The sequence below is a fragment of the Euprymna scolopes genome, chromosome 16 (assembly GCF_053919585.1).
Source record: "Euprymna scolopes isolate OS-2025 chromosome 16, ASM5391958v1, whole genome shotgun sequence".
NCBI classification, from domain to species: Eukaryota; Metazoa; Mollusca; class Cephalopoda; order Sepiida; family Sepiolidae; genus Euprymna; species Euprymna scolopes.
The window spans coordinates 144,149,698-144,172,977 of NC_136497.1; the positions used below are offsets into that span (position 1 = coordinate 144,149,698).

Genomic DNA, 23,280 nt, shown 5'->3' on the forward strand with positions numbered 1-23,280 from the left:
AAAAAAAAAAAAAAAAAAAAAAACGACTGCGGTAGGTCGGCGCGAACGTGAAAATATAATGTGAATTGTCCAGCACGCTAACCACTACGCCACAGAGCACTGCAGCTTAGTATAGTGATTTTAAATAACTTCACATGAAAGAACTACGAAGCCAAACCGGTGTTCTCTTCTCAACTGTTCCTTGTGAACGATCCCCAAACGGTGTTAAGTGGTGGCAGGGGGAGGAGGAATTTATTAGAGAGAAAATATTTTACCACTTCCATTGATCTTAACCGATTTTGGCCGTGACTTCTCAGCAGAAAAAGTATAGAAATCTAAGATTATCGAGGAATTTGAGAAATAATAAGCCTATAACACACCTCAGATATTGTTCTGCCGTTTGTGCATATTATATTTGCATGAAATATCTTGATTTTTAATCCTATTAATGTCAAAATTAGACGGGAAAAAATGAGTTCATTTTATTTATATAGATAGAAGATAGATAGAATAGAATAGAGAGAATATAGAGAAGAAGAAGAGAAGATAGAGAAGAGAAGAGATGACGACGTTTTTACTGTTTATGAATATTAAAAGAAAAATAATTGGTTCTTGTACAGTTTTCCATTGACATTAAAAAATGAAAATATTTTTTAAAAAAATATATTGTACGTACTCGTCATGGGATAAAGTTTTCCTACAGAAAAAATCACGTAATTTCATCAAGTAGTTATTTTTTTATAGCGAAAAAAGAAAAAATCAACGCTACAAGCGAGTAATTATTAATTCAGCCATCTTGATTCTTAACCAAACAGAAAGTTCATGTAGGGGGATTTCCCTTTTTTTTTTGATAGCGAGGCCAAATTCGCGAAATTTGGCCTTTTTAAAAGCAGTTTGGCGTTGAAAATTTCTGTTTGGCCTTTTTTCTTCACCGATGAAATAAAAAAAGCAAATAAAAACAACGCAATAAAACGTGTCCATTTAATAGTATTATCTTGAAAAAATAAAAAAAAAGGAAAATTACCAAAAAACAAAAAAACAAACAAGAACAAAAAAAGTCTGCCGTATTTTTAAAAGTTTTATTGCGTTGTTTTTATTTGCTTTTTTTATTTCATCGGTGAAGAAAAAGGCCAAACAGAAATTTTGAAGGCCAAACTGCTTTAAAAAAGGCCAAATTCGCGAAATTTGGCCTCGCTATCAAAAAAAAAAAGGGAAATCCCCCTACTTGAACTGTTGATTTTTTTTCTTTTTTCGCTATAACAAAAATAACTACTTGATGAAATTACGTGATTTTTTCTGTAGGAAAACTTTATCCCATGACGAGTACGTACAATATATTTTTTTAAAAATATTTCCATTTTTTAATGTCAATGGAAAACTGCACAAGTACCAAATAATTACTAAACATTTATTAATAAAAAAAAATGGATGCTAGTGCACTGATCTGCGCTATATTTTAAATCATATTTCTAAGTTTAATTAAAGTTTAATGTTTTTTTATTCAATTGTAAGGTTAAGCCCTTCTTAACATGGGGAGGGTGTTTTGTACCTATTCTCTACTTTAACCTTACAATTGAATAAAAAAACATTAAACTTTAATTAAACTTAGAAATACGATTTAAAATATAGCGCGGATCATAAGTGCACTAGCACCCATTTTTTATTAATAAATGTTTAGTAATTATTTTTCTTTTAATATTCATAAACAGTAAAAACTTCATTTAAAAAGAAAATGCTATTTAAAAAAGAAAAGAACAAGTCGATAAAAGTGACACATAAACAGTAAAAATAAAGTCGATAAAAGTGATTTAAAACAAAAGCGATAAAAGTGAGATATTATTAATAAATGTGTAATAATTTCTTTTATTTCAATATTCATAAACAGTAAAACTTATAAAAAGTCGATAAAAATTCATGATCGTTTAGTTACTATGGCAACTAAAACATGTCCTTTGCTCATGCGTAGGGAGAAGTCAGTGTTTTTTTATGGTGTTCGGCTGGGAACTCAAATCGCGACCAGTACCCACTTATCTACCAGATTACCTCCCACCCAAGTGCAAAATAATCAATGTTTAAAATTGTTTCAGGGGTGCTCAATTTCTAATACAATGTCAATCGATCACCCATAATGAAACCAGTTGGCGTTTAATGCCCAAACAGCATTAAAAAAGGGCAAATTTTCAATTTTGGCATTAAAATAGCTAATCTGAGAAGCCCCGATAATTCCAAATTTGGCCTTTTTTATATATAGCAGTTTGGTAGGTGTGTCAGAAATTTCGTGAAAAATATTGAATAATTCCACCCCGTCTTTCCAAGCTTATAACTCCTCGGAAAATGTAATTCAAGCCCTATTTTTTTTCAATTAAAGGAGCAAAGTTTCATTAAAAAAAACAAAAAAACAAACAAAAAAAAACAACAAACAACGTGTTTTAAAAAAAAAGGTTTTAAACTTCGGCCGTGACAGGTAAATTTCTAAAAACACTACTTTTTTTGTTTTAAATTTGAATATATTATTTATTGATCTGTTATCTTCAATTTGTGATATATAACACTTTGGTGAGTAAATTAATTATTTACTTTTTAATAGACATTTCAAAATAGGAGGCGTGAATTAATTCGACCCCCTGTCTTTCCAAGCTTATAACTACTCGAAAAATGTGATTCCAGCCCTAATTTTTTTTTTTAATTAAAGGAGCAAGGACCAAGGTTTCATTAAAAAAAACAACAACAAAAGAACAACACAAACAACGTTTTTTTTTTTTTTTTTTTTTTTAAGTTTTAAACTTCGGACTTTACGTTGTTTTTTAAAAAAAAAAAAAAAGGTTTTAAACTTCGGACTTTACAGGTAAATTTCTAAGAAATACTACTTTTTTGTTTTAAATTTGAATATATTATTTATTGATCTTTTATCTTCAATTTGTGATGTATAAGACTTTTTAATAGACACTTGAAAATGGGTGGGGGGCGTGAATTTAAAAAGAAAACGTTTGTCTAAAATATTATATTCGGTTTATTGGAAAGAGCATAAAATTTCACATTGACCCTGAAAATATCGTAAAAATAGAACCAATAGAAAAATTTCGATAGATTTTTAAAGTTTAAAAATTGAAAAAATACTGAGAGCGTAAAATTCAATTGATTTCATTACTGTTTTTTAAAAAATAAAAAAAATATTTCTATTACTTTTAAAACAACTTTATTAGTTTATTTTGGAAGTATAACCCAGAAAGAAAATAAACAACCCACTTTTAAAAGAGAAATTACGAGTTTTTTTTTTTTAATTTTATTCGTAGTTTCGTGTTAGGGGTGTCAAAAATTCCTACAAAAATTCTAATGTGCCTAGCAGTTTGGCCTTCAACCGTTCTAGTTTCATCACGGGGGATCGATTTACTAAAACGTTGTATTAAAACTGAGCACCCTAAAAATCTTTAAATATTTAATTTTTTGCATTTTCGTGGGATTAATTTGGCAGATCATTGTCCAATCGATAATAATCTGCTGAAAAAATAGAAAAAGAATAATGAACTTTTAATTTACTTTTTCCTCCTATTTTTTTTATCTCCCTCTATTTTATCTCCCCTTCCTTCTCTGTTCTTTTACCCTTTCTCTCTTCTACCTTCTCTGCACATTTGAAGCCTCCAGAGGTCTTCAACGGATTCGTTACTTCACATAAAACCCTTTCCGAAAATCTAAACATTTTTTGCCCCCGTTAAACTGTTTAGTTTCATTAAGACAAGATTTTTGAATTATAAGAGGTTGAGAATGGCACTTTTAAAGGACGATGTTTTTGGTTTGTAGACTGCCATTTTGGTTGCACACAAATTCTGATGGCTTTAATTTGAATCTGTTTATCTGAGTTTCCAAGATTGACTTTGATGAAATTGGTAATAGTTGCAAAGTCATCACGATATGATGATCTGAAATAACAGCAAGGGGAGACTGGATTCCAAATATTTTTCATATATTATATCGCCCCTCTTTTAAAAATAGGGTACGATCATGAATATCTCCGGTAGAAAATTATTTTTATACACTCTCGAATTTTAATTATGTATGAAAACGGAACAGGGGAGATAACCCATATAAGAAATATTTGCATTCAAGTCTCTCCTTGATGTTATTTCAGATTCCAAATAATATGAACATCTCGCAGCTCTTTGATGAGTGCAGATTGGGTTAATATTTTTATTGTATTTTTAGAAAATATTTTAATTTTGTTTTAATAAAATGTTTTTATATTTCGATGAATATAAATTTAGTATACATTAATAAAATATTTTATATTTTAATGGAATATTTTTATTGTGTTTTAATATAATATTTTTATTATAATTTAATAAAATATTTTTATTATATTTAATAAAATATTTTTATTATACTTTAAGAGAATATTTTATTATACTTTAATAAAATATTTGATTATATTTTAATATAATATTTTGCATAATTCATTACGAATTTTCATTTCCAATTTTCTTAAATAAACGGTTTGAGCACTATAAAAGTGATGAACGGATGTTTTTTTTTTTTAAATAGACATTTGGCGAGGTTTTTTAGGGGCACCGCTCCCGTGGGTCAATCGGTAGAAGTAGTGACTATCAACACGATGGTTCTAGGTTCAATCCTCGGCTTGGGAGTGGTGCTAGTCTTGCGTCACGAAAAAAATTGATATTTGGATAAAATATTTTATGTTTTATTAAAATATTTTATTATATTTTAATAAAACATTTTATTATATTTTAATTAAATATTTTTTATTATATTCCATTGAAATATTATTATTTTTTTTTTTTTACATGAGGGTCCCCACTTATCAAGGCTCGAAGGCCACTCAGGGATAAGGGTTATTGCGTGTACATTAATCAATGAAATAGTATTGTAGTAATCATTAGTATTGGGGGTTTTGATAGAGTGTCTTACTTAAGGGGGCGGTTTGTCAGAAGTTTGTTTATGTTGGACTTGAAGACATTCAAGTTGTAGTCAGGTGGGAAACAGGCAAGCGGCAGAGAGTTCCACTGGCGTGCAGTTCTAAGAAAGAAGCTTTGCTCATGGAATCTACGTTTGGATTTTGGCACAGATAAAGAGTGGGGAAAATTATTGACAGTAGTTTCAGCCAAACGGGTGTTTCTCGTGAAAGATTGGCGAGGGGGGACGAGGGATTGGAGCTCAGATGGGCACCTACCATGGAAATAACGATAAAACAAAGACAGGCTCGCAACGTCTCTTCTGTGGGAGAGAGGTTGCAGGGAAGAGAAAGGGCATCCCCCACTAAACGACAAAGTCTATTTTGTACTCTGTCAAGGCAGGATAGACTATTTTTAGCAGCTCCTGCCCAGCTGTGGCAGTAGTACTCCATCCTTGGACGTACTTGGCTTTTATACAGATAGAGAATTGCATCAGTAGTGCGATATCTTCTGGAGCGGTAGAAGGATCTCACCATTTTCCCAGCGTCCTTGGCAACAGACCTGATGTACGTGTTCCATTTCAGATCAGGAGTAAAGGTCAAACCCAGAAGCTTGTAAAAACATGGAGCCTCTCCAAGACGAGAGGCATCCATTTCAATTGATGCCAGATGGGGATCAGAGCGTTGATGATGTAAAGATAGAAGCTTGGTTTTGGATGCATTAAAAGTGACCAGCCACCTCTTCCCCCACTGTACCACACGCTCAAGATCAGAGGAGAGAGAATTAGAGAGAACTTTGTCATTTACAGCCTTTGCTGTGTTGCCATAGATGGTCGTGTCATCAGTATAGATGTCAACGAATGATTTAAGTATATGTTTTGGGAGATCATTAATGTAGATCAGGAAGAGAGTTGGGCCCAGGATGGACCCCTGGGGGACTCCATCATTAATACTGTGGGCTTCTGATTTCTGCCCATCAACCACTACTCTTAGGAACCTATCGGAGAGAAATGATTTAATGATTGAGAAAACATTTCCAGTGATACTGTAGCTGGAAATATTGTGAAGTAGGCCTTTATGCCATACATTATCGAAGACCTTCGACATGTCAAGAGCCATTGCCCTAGAAAGGAAGTCTTTGTCAAGAGATTCACTAATCCTATGAGATATAACCGTTAGAAAATCTGCTGTAGATCTTGCAGAGCGGAATCCATATTGCATGTCACTAAGAAGGTTGTTTCTGTTTAGGTGGTTGACTACTTCTTTATTTAATTCAATATTTTTATTATATACCATTGAAATATTATATTTTAATTCAATATTTTTAACTATATTTTTCATTATATTTTAGTATATTTTTCATCATATTTTAATATATTTTTCATTATATTTTAATATATTGTTCATTATTTTTTAATATATTTTAATATATTTTTCATATTTTAATATATTTTTAATTATATTTCAATATATTTTTCTTTATATTTTAATAAAATTCTCATTATATTGCATTATGTTTTTCATTATATTTTAATAAAATTTTCATCATATTTTAATATCATTTTCATTATATTTTAATATATTTTCATTATTATTTTAATATATTTTTCATTATATTTTCATATATTTTTGATTATATTTTAATATATTTTTCTTTATATTTTAATATAAGTCTCATTATATTGCAATATATTTTTAATTATATTTTTATATAATTTTTATTATATTTTAATATATTTTTCATTTTATTTTAATATATTTTTAATTATATTTTAATATATTTTTGATTATATTTTAATATATTTTTCTTTATATTTTAATATAAGTCTCATCATATTGCAATATATTTTTAATTATATTTTTATATAATTTTTATTATATTTTAATATATTTTTCATTATATTTTAATATATTTTTCATTACATTTTAATATATTTTCATTATATTTTAATATATTTTTCATTATATTTTAATGTATTTTTCATTATATTTTAATATAGTTTTTATTTTATGTTAATATAGGTGTCATTATATTTTAATATAGTTTTCATTATATTTTAATATAGTTTTCGTTATATTTTAATAAAATATATTTGTTATGTTTTAAAGAATATGATTATTATGTTTAATAAAATATTTTTCAATATATCTGTATTTTATTTAAAAAAGTATTTTATTTTACTGAAATATTTTTATAATATTTTAATTAAATTCTGCATATTTTAATAATATATTTCATATTGTAATAAAATATCTTACTATATTTAGATAAAATACTTAATATTTTGATAAAACATTTTATATTTTAAATAAATAAATTTATATTTTGATAAAATATTTAATATTTTAATAAGAAAATCTATATTTTGATAAAATATGTTTTTTAATAAGATATTTCTTTCTATGTTAATAAAACATTTTATTATCTTTTAATTAAATGTTTTTCTTATATTCCAATGAAATATATTTTAAAAAATTCTTATAAAATATTGTCTGTGGTATTTTAATGTCATATTTTTATTCTATTTTAATATAAATATAATATTTAAATCTATTTTTCATCATATTTTTATATAATTTTCATTCTATTTTTATTTTTATATAGTATTCATTCTATTTTAATATATTTTTCATTATATTTCATTATATTTGAATATATATTTGATTATATTTTAATATATTTTTCTTTATATTTTAATATAATTTTCGTTATATTGCAATATATTTTTCATTATATTTTAATATATTTTTCATTACATTTATACATTTTTCATTATATTTTTATATAGTTTTCATTATATTTTAATATATTTTTCATCACATTTTAATATATTTTTCATCATATTTTAATATATTTTTCTTTATATTTTAATATATTTTTCATTATATTCTAATATATTTTTCGTTATATTTTAATATACTTTTCATTATATTTTAATATATTTTTCATTATATTTTAATATATTTTTCATCATATTTTAATATATTTTTCATTATATTTTAATATATTTTTCATTATATTTTAATATAGTGTTCATTGTATTTTAATATTGTGTTCATTATATTTTAGTATATTTTTCATTATATTTTAATATAGTTTTCATCATATTTTAATATAGTTTTCATTATATTTTAATATAGTTTTCATTATATTTTAATATATTTTTCATTATATTTTAATACAGTGTTCATTATATTTTAATATAGTTTTCATCATATTTTAATATAGTTTTCATTATATTTTAATATAGTTTTCATTATATTTTAATATATTTTTCATTATATTTTAATACAGTGTTCATTATATTTTGATATAGTTTTTATATTTTGATATAGTTTGATTATATTTTAATAAAATATATTTTGTATGTTTTAAAGAATATGATTATTATGTGTTGTAAAATATTTTTAAATATATCTGTATTTTATTTTAAAAAAAGTATTTTATTTTACTGAAATATTTTTATAATATTGTAATAAAATTCTGTATATTTAATAATATATTTTATAATGTAATAAAATATCTTACTATATTTAGATAAAATACTTAATATTTTGATAAAATATTTTATATTTTAATAAAAATATTTATATTTTGATGAAATATTTTATATTTTAATAAAAAAATTTATATTTTGATAAAATATGTTTTTTAATAAGATATGTCTTTCTATGTTAATAAAACATTTTATTATTTTTAATTAAATGTTTTTCTTATATTCCAATGAAATATATTTTATAAAATTCTTATAAAATATTGTCTGTGGTATTTCAATATCATATTTTTATTCTATTTTAATATTAATATAATATTTTAATCTATTTTTCATCATATTTTTATAGAATTTTCATTCTATTTTTATATAGTATTCATTCTATTTTAATATATTTTTCATCATATTTTTATAGAATTTTCATTATATTTTTTTATAGTTTTCATTATATTTTAATATTTTTTCATTATAATTTTGATAAAATATGTTTTTTAATAAGATATTTCTTTCTATGTTAATAAAACATTTCATTATATTTTAATTAAATATTTTTCTTATATTCCAATGAAATATACTATAAATGAGTGGGGCAAATGATGGACAAAATCATTTCTTTTTTGCATGGTGCAGAACTTAAATTTACATATGTTAAGGTCTAGAACTGCAGCGTTTGTTGATTTTCACCAGGATTTGACGTTCTCTGGGGTCTTTTCGAGCTAAATGGGGAAGGGACAATTGCTGAACTTAATCATTTTTTATGCCTCATTCACTATGCACTCACGAGGGACTATGCATGTTCCAATTTTTTTTTTTTTTTGCTATGACTCTAATTAATAATAAAAATAAAAAACTATTGAGTAAATATATTTTTATCAAAGTTTAAAATTATATAAAATTGAGATAATATATTTTTTTATTTTTCAGTTTGCTTTTTATTTTAATCCTTCATCAATGGCGTCAGATCGATATCAATCTCTCTTCCAATGTGTTGTATGTGAATTGCAATTAAACGAAACTTCCAAGACTTTACAATGTCTTCATAGTTTGTGTAATTCATGTTTTTGCAGCACATTAGAAGATGAAGAGACAGAAGAAAAATGTCCGCAATGTGGTGACGGATTTCAAAATCACAAAAGTTTGACCCTTTCACCTATTTTGGCCAATGAATTTAAACGACAACGATTATTGCTGTCTGAATGGCAATGTGACACATGCATGGATGAAAACAACTCATCAGTAGCAGAATATTGGTGCATCCAATGTCGGAAATTGTTTTGCAACAATTGCATGCGAGTCCATGATAAACTTCATAAAGAATTCGCAAAAGAACACATTTCTAAAAACTTGGCCGAAATGAAGAAGGTTGACGCCATTAAAATGATGATGGAGGAAGAATGTTTGTTACACGGAAAATCCGTGGAATTGTTTTGTAACAAATGTAACATGTGTTATTGCAACATATGTTACAAGTCTCACTCGACTGACCCCAGCAGCAGAAACTGTATGAACGTGCCTCCATTATTTGTGAAAGATGAGACTTTAAAAAAGAAGGTTGAGGCCCCAAACCTGGAGAAAGAAATGAATGAATTTAAGGAATTCTTGCAGTCATCAAATGAAAATGTTTTCAAATATACGGATGAATTAAATCTTGAATGCGAATCTAAATGCCAGGATGTTTGGATAAAATATGAACAAATCGTAGAAAATGCAAAATTGGATGCTTTGGATCTGTGCCAAAAGATAAGACAAGAAACGGCAGAAGAAGTTAAAAAATGGCAGAATATTTTTGAGAAAAATACAAGAATTCTCAAAGAAGTTGAAATTTGGTTCTTGAATTTCCAGCATTTGCTCCACAAAGATCACCAAGACCGAGAGATCTTGTGTGGATTAAAACTGTTGACATCCAGACTTCCATCACGGCATCTTAAAACGATGCGACCGAATAAAACATGTGAATTGTGTTTCACATTGCCTGACTGGTGGCATCAAGCGATGGAACCATTGGTCAGCAGACAAATCCCATCAGTGTCTTGTGTTCGGAAAACAATTCCTGTAAAAAAACTTGTAAAAGACAATCAATGGATTCTACCTGGATCAAAATCGCGAGAAATCAGAACTATTTTAATCAATGAAAAAGATGATCACATTTTTTTGTGTGATTGTGAAAATAAATCAATAATTGAAATGAGTGAAATCGGACAATTTGTGAGTGAATTTCTTTTGTCTGATAAAGAAAATCAAAACTTCAAACCTCTTGACATGTGTTCAATTTCATGTGAAGAATTTGTTGTTTGTGGAAGTAGAGAAAATAAACTTATTTTTTTGAAAAGAATTAAAAATCATCCATTTTTACAAATACAAAAAATTGTTTCAACAACAAGAGAATTTTATTCCGTGTGTGTAAAAAACGAAACAATTTTTACTTGTGATCTTGATTTCGGAATTCATCATTTTACAAAAGAAGGCATAGAAATTAAAACAATAACAAATGAAGGAATAGGTAAGTCACAATATTGTCCACGAATCCGTATTGATTTTTCCAGTGGGAAAATTTGGGGTTCAAGTGATGATCGTTCTGAAATGTTTTGTTTCAATTCAGAAGGTGAAAAAATTGATTCGTTTAAAAAAGAAAATGAATTTTTTGATTTTAGTTTGACTGAATTTGGACAATTTTATTGTAATAATGACGATATTTTTTCTTTTGTTCCACACAAACTTCTTTACAGTTTAGAAAAAGGATCCAAAAAATATATAAGAATATATGTTTTTCAAAACAAAATTTTTATTTGTTTTAAAAATGATGGAAAATGGATAATTGAAGTTTTAAAAATTTTTTATTGAAAATAAATGTAAAAACTTTAAAATATTTTGATGTTTCAATAAATTTCTTGTAAGAAAATAATAAAATTTCTTTTTTTTTTCAAATATTTTTCACTTGTTTTCATTGAATCATTTTTTATGATTATTAAACAAATAAAAGAATAAAAACACAATTGTTTCCATCTTATATTTCTGTGATCATCAATATTTTACAAGAATTCTTAATGATTTTTTTCTTCAAATTAAAAAACTAAAATGAAATGATCATTAAGTTGCAGAGAGTTAGTAGACGTTGTTGGTATCAGTAAGGGATACGTCATTGACAATCAGCCGTACAGGAAATTTTTGCTGTAAAGTTTAGGGATGATTTTGCTCAGTGCTAGGGGTTTCACGCTCTCGGGTTTTATCTTATGTTTGAGAATCAATTAGTTAATAGCTGATCGCCTGGAGACCTCCTACCGAGGAATATCGACTCGGCTGATCAGACACATTTATTCGGGTTGATTGAGTAAGCGTTGTTTGTACCGATAAGGGATACGTCTTTAAAAATCAGTCGAGCTTGACGATTATTTTGCTCAGTTCTTCTTCTCTAGTTAAGGGGAGAGTGTTTCGAATATAAACTCTAAATCCGTGCATATATCTATCCGAGTCTTTACAGTAGTCAAGGAGATATACTGTCATGTTAAAGCAGTTAGAGGGGATTGAGGAGGGTAGGTTTGTTTCACTTAATGTTAAGATATCTGAGGCGTTAACTAAAGAAGCACTTCTAAGCCCACAGATAGTTGTAAAAGCGAGCCTGAAGGGAGGAGGCGGATTGGTTTTGTTTGGGTTGTTGTCCGGTTTCATCATAGTATTCGTGGTGTCTCGACAAAAACTCCAAAATAAGAAATAAAACAAAAATAAATGTTACAGTGACATTAACTGGGTGACTTTCTACATCCATTTTATTTCATTTCTTATTTTCAAATGATTATCAAGACTTTAAATATTTAAAAAGACATCGCGACCATTTTTCTTGTTCTCTGGAAACACTCAATATTATTTGTTTTCGAAGAGAATAAACATGTTACATTAAATAAAGAACACTAAAAGCTTATTCAGTTAGGTAGAAAAGTAACTTATCTTGCTTTTGGTAACATTTATTTGTTATTTGTTTTTTTGACAAATTTTTATGTTGATTGTAAAACAAATCTCTAAAAATTAATGTTTCGTTTCTTTTTTTAATGAAATAATTGATCATTCATTAATCATTGATTCAGTATTTGTCCAATATATTAAATAATTAAATATGTTACATAAAATAAAAACATCGCCACCAGAATGCAAGATTTTTTACGTTACTTGCATAAATACTCTTGATTTGCATTGGCAAAAATATATTCATTCTGATAGTGTTCATCTCAATCAATAAATTGTTGTTTGAGCCGAGATATGTTTATCTGAATTTAAAAATTAAAAACCACAATAACTTTCTTGTAGTGCCCGTGACATTATAGGAAAAAATCAAGTCAACGCGCAACCGATGGTGTTCAAGCAAGACTCGATAGGCCCTACATCATTTGAGTAGCCAGTCTCTTAACTCTCTCCGGAAGCTGATTATTTTGTATTAGATATGGGGGAAGAGGTATGAATACCATACTCTAACAGTGGTTGGACGAGGGAGACAGAAAGAGGGAGAAATATATCAGGAGTGATTTTGCAGATGGAACTTTGTATGAGAAATTGGATACTCCTTGCTTTGTTCAAGGACGAGTTAAGCAGAGGAACAAGATCTTGACTACTGCAATATGTTTATGAAGAAGGTTGTAGAGAATAGGAACGACCATTAAGACGGGACACACAAAAGAGTGACACCGTCGTCTGATTAGTAGTATATATAGAGCACGCACGCACGCACCGGGAGAAGAACGACGACTACGACGATAGTCGACTCGGAAATCTTACATGGCGCTACGAACAGGATTTATTTTTCAACATAATTTCTTTTGCACGATTTTTGGAGTATAATGGCGTCAGGACAACACGAGGATGGCCAATACATGCAGTTGATTCAACAACTAATAAATCTGCAAAGAGAAAACAATGAGCTTCGCGGAGGGAGTGCCTCGAGTCGGTCTAACACCAAGAAACCAGACCGGCCACGTATCGAACATGGATTCACCGATGCGGACTGGGCACTTTTCATCGACTCGTGGGCCCGATACAAACAAATGTGCGGCCTTACCGACCCCGTGGAAATCCGCAATAAACTAAGGACAGCCTGCTCAAATGAGGTAAATAGACTTTTATTTGACTTAGTTGGGCCTGGAACCCTCAATTCTGTCACAGAGGAACAACTCTTAAGGCATATACAGTTCATTGCGGTGAAAGGTCTACACCCGGAGGTGCATAGACATAAATTTCATAGCATCAGACAACAGACGGGGGAGGGACCCGCACAGTTCTTGGCAAAGCTTCGGTCCCAGGCACGGTTTTGCAATTTCATGGTTCTGTACCCCAACGAGAACTGCCGGCAAGCCGTAAACTATTCGGAGGACATGGTAGCTGGCCAACTCGTAGCTGGTCTGGCAAATGCGGAGTACCAGTGTAAATTGCTGGCCGAAGCAAATATTCTAACCACTGTGGAGCAGAAGCTTCACAGGCTGGTTAGTTTAGAAACTACAGAGACGTCTGCTCCTCAGTTGCAACGAGGCTCAGAGGGACACTCGACTTTTGGCCTACTAACAACCGAGAAAAAACCATCTCGGAAGGAGCAGCCGCTCAAAACTCCTCAGAATAGTCCTTGTGAAGGGTGTAGGAGGACCTCACACCCCAGTGGGTTAAAAGGGGGGAAGAACTGCCCGGCGAGGGGGCTAAAATGTTTTAATTGTGGCGTCACAGGCCACTTACAAAGAGTGTGCCGGAAACAGGAGAGGTCGACGGCGGAGTTAACAAACGATGCCACACGTCAATCGAATATTTTCGGCAGCAGAATGGAGGGGGCACCGGCATGTTACAATCAAAAAGGTAGAATAGCAGCAGTGCCACACCTTGCATGGAGCAGTGGTGGGTTCAGGAGAAGTCCCCCTGAGCCACCACCCTCATTAATGGTCGATGTGTCCCTGATACCAGAGTCCCAGGCTAAATTCGGGTGCGCTTTGGATAAGGGAGTAAGCCGTCGAAAACACCGCATCCAGGCCATTGCAGATACCGGTGCCCAGACGTGTTCGAGTGGCCCAGAAATATTGAAAATATTAGGGTGCACCAGCAGGATCCTGATACCTACCACCCACAGGATACGGGGAATCATAGACGAACCCCTAGATATCAAGGGGGTGGTCCTGACTCAGATTAAGCTCGGTCAGAAGGAAACGCGACAAGTGGTCTACGTTTCAGAAAACACGTCAGGATTCTACTTGTCAGAATCGGCCCTCAAAGACCTAGGAGTAATCAATCGCGACTTCCCGCATCGAGTATCAAAGGCCGATTTATCGGCTTCAGAAAGTGGGACAGCACCGTGTGGATGTCCAAAAAGAGAATCCGTCCCAGACAAGCCAGCGAGGATCCCGTTTACCCCCACTGGAGATAATAGGGAACGGTTAGAGAAGTGGTTATGTGAACACTTTAAGTCCAGCGCATTCAACACCTGCCCCCATCAACCGTTACAAGTCATGTTAGGGAGGCCGCTGGATATAACTTTTACCCCGGGGGCGAAACCATCGGCCATACACACACCCATTCCAGTCCCTCATCACTGGAAGAAAAGGGTAAAGGATGATTTGGATCGAGATGTTGCGTTGGGTATTATCGAACCGGTACCAGCAGGCACACCTACGATCTGGTGTTCGAGGATGGTAGTCGCTCCAAAGAAAGACGGGTCACCAAGAAGGACGATAGACCTACAAAAATTGAATGCAGCAACGATGAGAGAGACTCATCACACACCGTCCCCTTTTAATCAGGTGTCCGTGGTGCCTGCCCAAACCAAAAAGACTGTCTTGGACGCATGGAATGGGTACCATAGTCTGCCACTCTCCCCAAAAGCCCGGGACGCGACCACGTTCATAACGGAATGGGGTCGTTATCGGTATCTCAGGGCTCCCCAGGGTTTTCACGCATCCGGGGACGGGTACACGCGCCGGTTCGATGACATCACAGTTGACATGCCTCGAAAGACCTGGTGCATAGACGACACACTCCTATGGGACAGGTCCTTAGAATTGGCTTTCTGGCATACTGTGGACTATATTACCCATTGTGGTAAAAGTGGGATAGTCTTTAACCCTGACAAATTTCAATTTGCTGACGATGAAGTTGAATTTGCCGGCTTTGTGATAACCTCGGACGGCGTGAAGCCAACTAAAAAGATGACGGAGGCTATTCTCAATTTCCCGACCCCAACGAGCATTACTGGTATCAGGTCCTGGTTTGGTTTAGTTAACCAGGTGTCGTATACATTTGCACAGGCCGATATAATGGCCCCTTTTCGAGAGTTGCTGCGGACAAAGAATCGTAAATTTTACTGGGATGACACATTGAATAGACTTTTCGAAGAGTCGAAGAGGAATATCGTTCAGAAAATCGAAGAAGGGGTGAAAACCTTTGATATGAACAGAGCGACCTGCCTTTCAACCGACTTCAGTAAGGTTGGCATTGGTTATTTTCTGTTCCAGAAGCATTGCCAATGCCCAACGGAATTAGGTCCCAACTGTGGTAAGGACCACTGGAAAATGATTTTGGCCGGGTCTCGCTTCACGAAAGATGCAGAATCTCGTTATTCCCCTATAGAGGGGGAGGCTCTAGCGCTGATTTATGGCTTGGAGTCTTGTAGGATGTTCATCCTGGGATCCCCAGACCTATTGGTTACCGTGGACCACCAGCCCCTAGTGAAAATTTTCTCGGATCAGATCCTGGAGAATATAAAAAATCCCCGCCTGTTCTCATTCAAGGAGCGATCACCTGGGATAGGATAGTCGCAGCTGCAGCCACCGATGAGGAGTGCTGAACGTTGGCGTCATACATTCAAGACGGGTTCCCAAGGTCACGCCACGAACTACCACCAGAAATCCGGCAATTCTGGCCGATGGCAGACCAACTATATTGTCTGGAAGGGGTACCCATAAAAGGGGACAAAATTTTGATACCAAAACGGCTTAGAGCCGAGGTGTTAGAGGCATTACACTCCGCCCATCAAGGGGCGAATGGTATGTTGGCTAATGTCAGACAACGGTTATTTTGGCCTGGTTTAGACGCCAGCATCCGACAAACAAGGGCGCAATGTCGGAGTTGCAATTCGATCGCCCCATCCCAGCCTAGGGAACCAGTAATGCCACCCATAAACCCGGAGTTCCCATTTCAAAAGACAGTCACTGACTTGCTAGATATGCACGGGAAAAGTTACATGGTATACGCGGACCGATATACCGGTTGGATTGAGGTCGCACCACTACCATCAGGAAGGGCTGCAGCGGTGTGTAACGCCCTGAGGGTTTGGTTTTGCACGTATGGTGTGCCGGAGGAAATATCATCCGATGGAGGGCCACCATTCGATTCACTAGAATACAAATCGTTCCTAGAAGACTGGGGCGTAAAAAGGCGCATATCATCTGCACATTACCCCCAGAGTAATGGCCGAGCTGAACTGGCCGTAAAAATGGCCAAAAGAATGCTGATGGACTGCGTTGATGGCTACGGACACCTACATCATGATCGGGCAGCACGGGCGATGATGACTCATAGGAATACGCCCAGTCAGGACCTTGGATTGTCGCCGGCGGAAATACTATATGGTCGAACAGTAAGGGGCCATCTCCCCGCACTTCGCAAAAAATACTGCATCCACAAGCGTTGGACGGAGACCAGAGATTTGAGAGAGAGGGCGATGGCGAAAAGGCACGTACTTAACAAAGAACAGTACGACATACACAGCTGCCCCCTCCAACAGCTCCGAGTCGGCGAGTCTGTGCAGGTGCAGAATCAGGAGGGACCAAATCCACGACGATGGGCGAAAACTGGGAGAGTCGTCGAGACAATGGGTAACAGGCAGTACAGGATACGGTTGGATGGTAGCGGCAGGATCACATTACGCAATCGCCGTTTCCTCAGGAAAATCAAACCGGTCATGGATACGCCGGAGTATCCACCCACTCAACAACCCCATCAATCACCTCCCCAAACACCAAGAAGGGAGGACAGCAAACCACCGTGCAACATGCATGAGATGATGGAGGTGGAAGAAGCTGATTGTGACACATCAGAAACAGATATGGAGGTGGACCAAGATCCGATCAACCACAAGCCAATGCAGATGAGTCCGGTCCCACGACGCAGCATGAGGGTAACACGAGCACCAAGGCCACTTTCCCCTCAAATGCAAGGACCAACTCACTACTACACGGAATTCTCCAGTCACATGACCACAAAACGATGGTAGTGTGGTCACATGGTGGGGGGAGGGCATGTAGAGAATAGGAACGACCATTAAGACGGGACACACAAAAGAGTGACACCGTCGTCTGATTAGTAGTATATATAGAGCACGCACGCACGCACCGGGAGAAGAACGACGACTACGACGATAGTCGACTCGGAAATCTTACAAAGGTGTTCAATTTTCGTTGAAGGATGAACTTTGGAGGAAGATTTTGAAAGTTTCCTATAGCATCACATCATCCTACATCCGCTGAATGACATCATCAGTTGACAAGAAACTATTCAAAGTAATTTTGAAGCATGGGAGTTATCTTGATAAATAAATATCTTAAATAAAATGAAATTCGTTCTCGTTTTTTGTTAATAATGTTATTGGATATGTTTTAATTTCATACTAGCAGGACTCATTGACTGGTGTTATCTGATGTTTTTAGTTAATAATGTTATCTGGTGTTTTTAGTTAATAATGTTATTTGGTGTTTTTAGTTAATTATGTTATTTGGTGTTTTTAGTTAATAATGTTATCTTGTGTTTTTAGTTAATAATGTTATTTGGTGTTTTTAGTTAATAATGTTATTTGGTGTTTTTAGTTAATAATGTTATCTGGTGTTTTTAGTTAATAATGTTATTTGGTGTTTTTAGTTAATAATGTTATTTGGTGGAAGCATGTTCCCCTCCTCGTAAAAATTAAACCACGGTTGTTGGTTGTGGCCAATCTCAACGCCCTAATATGTTTCAAAATAGACACCCCTAACCTTCTCAAAATTGAGATAAGTCGGAGCGTCACGCGGAGAGAAATACACTTTTTGTCGCGCGTTCAAAGAACAGTGAATTACAGTGCATAATGCATGTCATTATATCTCCAAACTTACTTGTCACCGCCAAAGTTACCATAGATATTCTTATTAAGCATAGTCTAAAACCTTTATAATTCGACAGTTTAATGGAAATAGTGTAGTTGGTGGTAAGGTAAAAAAAAGTACCTAACAAGTTAATTTCTGAGCAGTGTAGAAAAGGAGTCCTGAAAAGAAAACTAAACAAAAAACAGCTATAGTTCAAAGCAACACAAAAAACAAAAGCCAATACAAAACAAATAAATATATCCGTAGGCAATGTAATACAGGAGAAATTTGTATTTTAGCGTTGTAAATTATTTGACAGACGAAGGAAGTAAAAAGAAAAAAAACTGCCGTAAATGTAGTCAAATACAAGCTGAATGAAAAGCAATGAAAATGATAATTTATCTGGACGTAATTCAGACTTAGAGTGTGAAAATGTTTTATATAAAAGAAAATAGTTTTTATGATTTCGAAAATAAAAATAATAATATTTTTTTTTTGCCTAATGACCCCAATCTATGCTTGGTGCTACTTTGATATCGGGGGCTACAGCAACTCTCTATTAATATGAGATCAGGCAGACGTTTATGAAAATGCCCCCTCCCCTGTAAATACCACAATGTAAGTTTTTTCCAGTTTATCTAATCGATAACAAACTTAACTTTCAGATAAGAAAAAAGTAAAATTGTAAAAAAATAACTTTTATTGTCAGGGATCAGTTTTCAATAATAATGCTCTACTGAATTGAACATGTTCTTTGTGACCACCACCGAGAAAAAATATTGTCGCAATATTTTTCTCGGTGATGGTCACAAAGTAGGTGTTCAATTTAGTTGAATGTTAATGAGTAAATAATATTAATCCAAATAATGCGTAACGGCATATGTAACTTTTAACTGAATGTTAAGGTTACTTGGACACGGATCAAACTTTTTAACTTGACTTGTGCACAAAATAATAAATGTTAAGCGGTCAAAATTGAGGTCAAAGTTAAAAGAAATTGGACCTCTGTGATCTCTACCAAATTACTCAGCCAATTTTTGGTCTAAACATTTGAAATTTTATGTAAAGGGTATTCAGAGATATGGCCAGCTTTTTAATCGGTTTCGGTCGAATATCTGAGCTTCCAAGGAGTCAAAGTTCAAAATATTTGACCTTTGCAAACTACTAATTTTTGGTCTAAACATATGAAAGTTTATATGTAGGTCACTTAGACATGGGTCAAACTGTTTATTTAGATTTGAAACCAAAATGATTTTTAAACTAATATAAGCATAATAAGCACCTCCAGAATTCACCAGAGAATTACCCCACCCTATATGTAGCACAATGTAACTTTATTATAAATTAATATTATCAGTACAACTTTTGTACCATTTAAAATAAGGGCAAAATAAACCAGTAATAATTAAAAAAAAAAATTTTTTTTATCGAACGAAAATAATGAAATTGCGAGACGAAATCGTGTTTACATAATTGGCGCTTTAAAATAACGTTCCCATGTAGTTGACATTCCGAACGTGAAAACATACCCGTGTTTAATAAATCTAGCAAAAATAAACTAGTGGTCAGATTTTCGTGAAATTTTCGATACAAAAAAAAACAAAAAACAAAAACAAACTTGATTTAAAAGAAACGAAAACATGTATTTTCCACTTATTGGTTTCAAATAAGTTACAGATTTCACGGAAAGCCCCAGTACTATTTATAAATCAACCAATCAAATTGCTTCAAAGTTGTCTGACGTCACACTTTTTTCACTAACTTTGTTTCACTTTTAGCAACTTTTCCAGTAATTCAACAAATCGAACGTTTTTCTTCTTGAAGTTTAAAAAACATTTATTGTAAGTAAAATCTTATTTTAAAATATTACATCAATTTTAAAAATTTTATTTGTTTCATAATAGAAACAATTTTGAGTTATCTTTTTTCTTTTTAGTTTAAATATTGAAAGAAAAAATACGGTTCAAGATTGAGGTCATTTTGTTTTTGCCGATGTATTTGCTTTTTTTTTAAGAAAAGAAAAACCATTAACATTAAAGAAATTAAAATCCCTTTTTTTTACTAGAATACATTTATTGTAAAATCGACCCAGTCTTTATACATGATTATATATATATATATATATATATATATATATATATATATATATATATACACACACACACACACACACACACACACACACATATATATATATATATATATATATATATATATATATATATAAGAATTTGGAAATCGTCTTTTTTTAAAAACTTTTTTCCGCCTCAAATGACGGTTTTTCTAGGTTGTTCAGTTATGCTGAAAACGAATATCATATTTAAATTTTTGGGTCAGACTAGTAGTTGTCTTGATATTAAGATTATATACAACATAATCCATTATGTTTTTCCTGGCGGCCATGTTTCTTCCAAACTGAACAAGTACACATACGTGTTACAAAACACACACTCCTCCCTATGTTAAGAATGGCGAACGCCACTGGCATTCATTAAGTAATAAATTGGAAAAATGTCTTAATATTGTGACAACTGCTTATCTGCCCCGACTTTGAATGTGATATTCGTTTTCAGCATACCATAAAATATGTAAAAGCCATCAATTGAAAGGTGAGTGTGTGGGGGTCGTCACTCTGGCTTCGTGCTGGATCCAGTCTGTCTCCTTCATCATCTGGCGTCAGGGGATATCTGAAACAAACTGTATCTTCATTCAGGCCGGCAAGCGAGAAACAAAGAAAAACTCTGGGGCATTTTTATATAACGAATCAAAGTAATTATTCATAAATCGTTTTACACTTGTTTAGTCGAGTTCTTTGATTCAAGCTTCATGATGGAGGTTGCATACTTAAGTTCCACTAATCAATTTCCCAGCTAAGAACAAGAGCTTTTTAACTTAGCTCTTATGAGGGTTTCGCCCCCACCTCCAGGCGGGGTGAGAGCGATGTGTACGTCTCGATGCCAGTCAGTAAAAAAGGACTCTGGACTCTAACTCCAAAAAGTCAATCGTTTTTATCAAATCACAAATTCCTCCCTCCACCATTTTGGAGTTATTCTTTCTTTTTCTTTTAGAGCTTATCTTTGCCAGACCTCAAACCCCCACCTGCACTGAGGTTTTTTACTTATTACCAATTAGGCATGATTGGTCACCCAGGTCGAACGATGCCTGGCGACGACCCTTTGACCCCCCATTCTTCATACCTATCAACAGAGGTTTTTAGAAAATCAACCTTTCCGTTGTTGATAGATATATGACATCAGATGAGATAAACAGATTATTATTTGTTTCCTCTCTTCCTCTATATGATAAAAACAAGACCATCTCTTTTGACATGTAGATAATTCCAAACCTGTCTCCCTTCTTCTCTTCCTCTATTTGAAAAGCAAGATCATCTGGTGTCGCCAGGGATCTCGTCATAGAGTGTTACGTGAGAACGAGAAATAATGTCCGGTATATCACATCTTAGCGGTCTTGATAATCGCTAAAAAATAGAAAATTAAAGAAATTACTGAGGGAGATTTGGTTTTAAAAAGAAAATAATAAATTTTAATATTTTTTTAAATATAATTTAGAGAGAGGGGGGGGGGTAAAAACTATATCTCCCTCCGAAAAACAACCAACAAAAAATGAAATTTAAAAGATTTTTGATAAACGATAGCGGAGTTTTCAATAAAATTGATTAATAAATGTTTTTAGTGATTACTTTTTCTCTTAATGATTGATTTTAGAATTTTGAAGTAAAAATTAAAAAAAATTAAAAATGAGTTAACGAGAGATTGTTAGCACACGGCATCTCTAGCGCCAAAAAAATATTTCGTTTTTTATTTATTAGTTAATTTTTACAAAATTTGACAGGACGACAATAAATGTTGATAATTGATAAAATTATAATTTTAAATAACGCATGAGTGTATTTGGTATGAGAGAAAACAAAAACATAACAACAACAAAAAAAAAACTATCATAATTAAAAAACCAAAACAGAAAAGTAACGAAGAATCGAATCGCTGCCTATTTTTAAATTTTTTTGTTTTGTTTTTTATTATTGTTTTTATGACTCCAAAAAACATTGTTAAAATAAGAACAAAAAAAAAATTGTAATTAATTTTGTATGAACATAATAAACGCTTTAAAATAAGTGAAACCACTAAGAACTTAGCCAGTTAGGTAGAAAACGGACACTTAGAAAATCGATTTTATTTAAAAAGAAAAAAACATTAAACAAGTAAAAATATTTTTTAAATATATTATGGGGGGGGGGGCTATAGTCTATTTTAAAAAAGCAATATCTCCTTCAAGAACGATCATAAAATGTGTTTTCAGTCGATATTTATTCAATAAGGGACCAGTTTTCCTACCTAGCGAAAGGGGACGAATTTTCCCGGGACGAGTTTTCCCGGGACGAGTTTTCCGGGCACCAACACTAACACATACAAATAAACTTCTTTAGTTGATCTTTACAATGAATACTTCCACTATATATTTTTTATTTTCGTATTTTATTATCCCCCCCCCCGCCAAGTGCAAAATAATCAGTATTTAAAATTTTTTCAGAGGTGCTCAATTTCTAGTAAATGATAAAACCAGTTGGCGTTTGATTGCCAAACAGCATTTAAAAAGGGCAAAATTTCAATTTTGGGATTAAAATGGCTAATAATCTGAGAACCCCGAAAATGCCAGATTTGGCGAATTGGGCCTTTTTTTTTAAAAATAGCAGTTTGGCCTTCAAACGTCCCGGTTTCATCACGGAGGATCGATTTAATAAAACATTGTATTAGAAACTGAGCACGCCTTACAATCTTTAAATATTATTATTATTTTTTTTTTTTTTCAT

General features: G+C 32.7%; 1 protein-coding gene across 3 annotated transcripts in view; it reads left to right on the forward strand.

Moving 5' to 3' along the window:
- Nucleotides 1-23,280, forward strand: part of LOC145296142 (uncharacterized) — a 44,447-nt gene that overhangs the window by 10,177 nt on the left and 10,990 nt on the right. The window contains exon 2 of one of the 3 annotated variants that reach the window (XM_080142315.1): nucleotides 9,301-11,240. The exons of 1 other annotated variant lie outside the window; for it this stretch is intronic. In XM_080142315.1, coding sequence (XP_079998441.1) covers nucleotides 9,328-11,217 — 1,890 coding nt within the window. In that variant the 5' untranslated portion in view covers nucleotides 9,301-9,327 and the 3' untranslated portion in view covers nucleotides 11,218-11,240. Of the gene's footprint in view, nucleotides 1-9,300; nucleotides 11,241-20,174; nucleotides 20,291-23,280 lie in introns of those variants that run through there. One more of the 3 variants, XM_080142316.1, reaches the window with a different exon arrangement.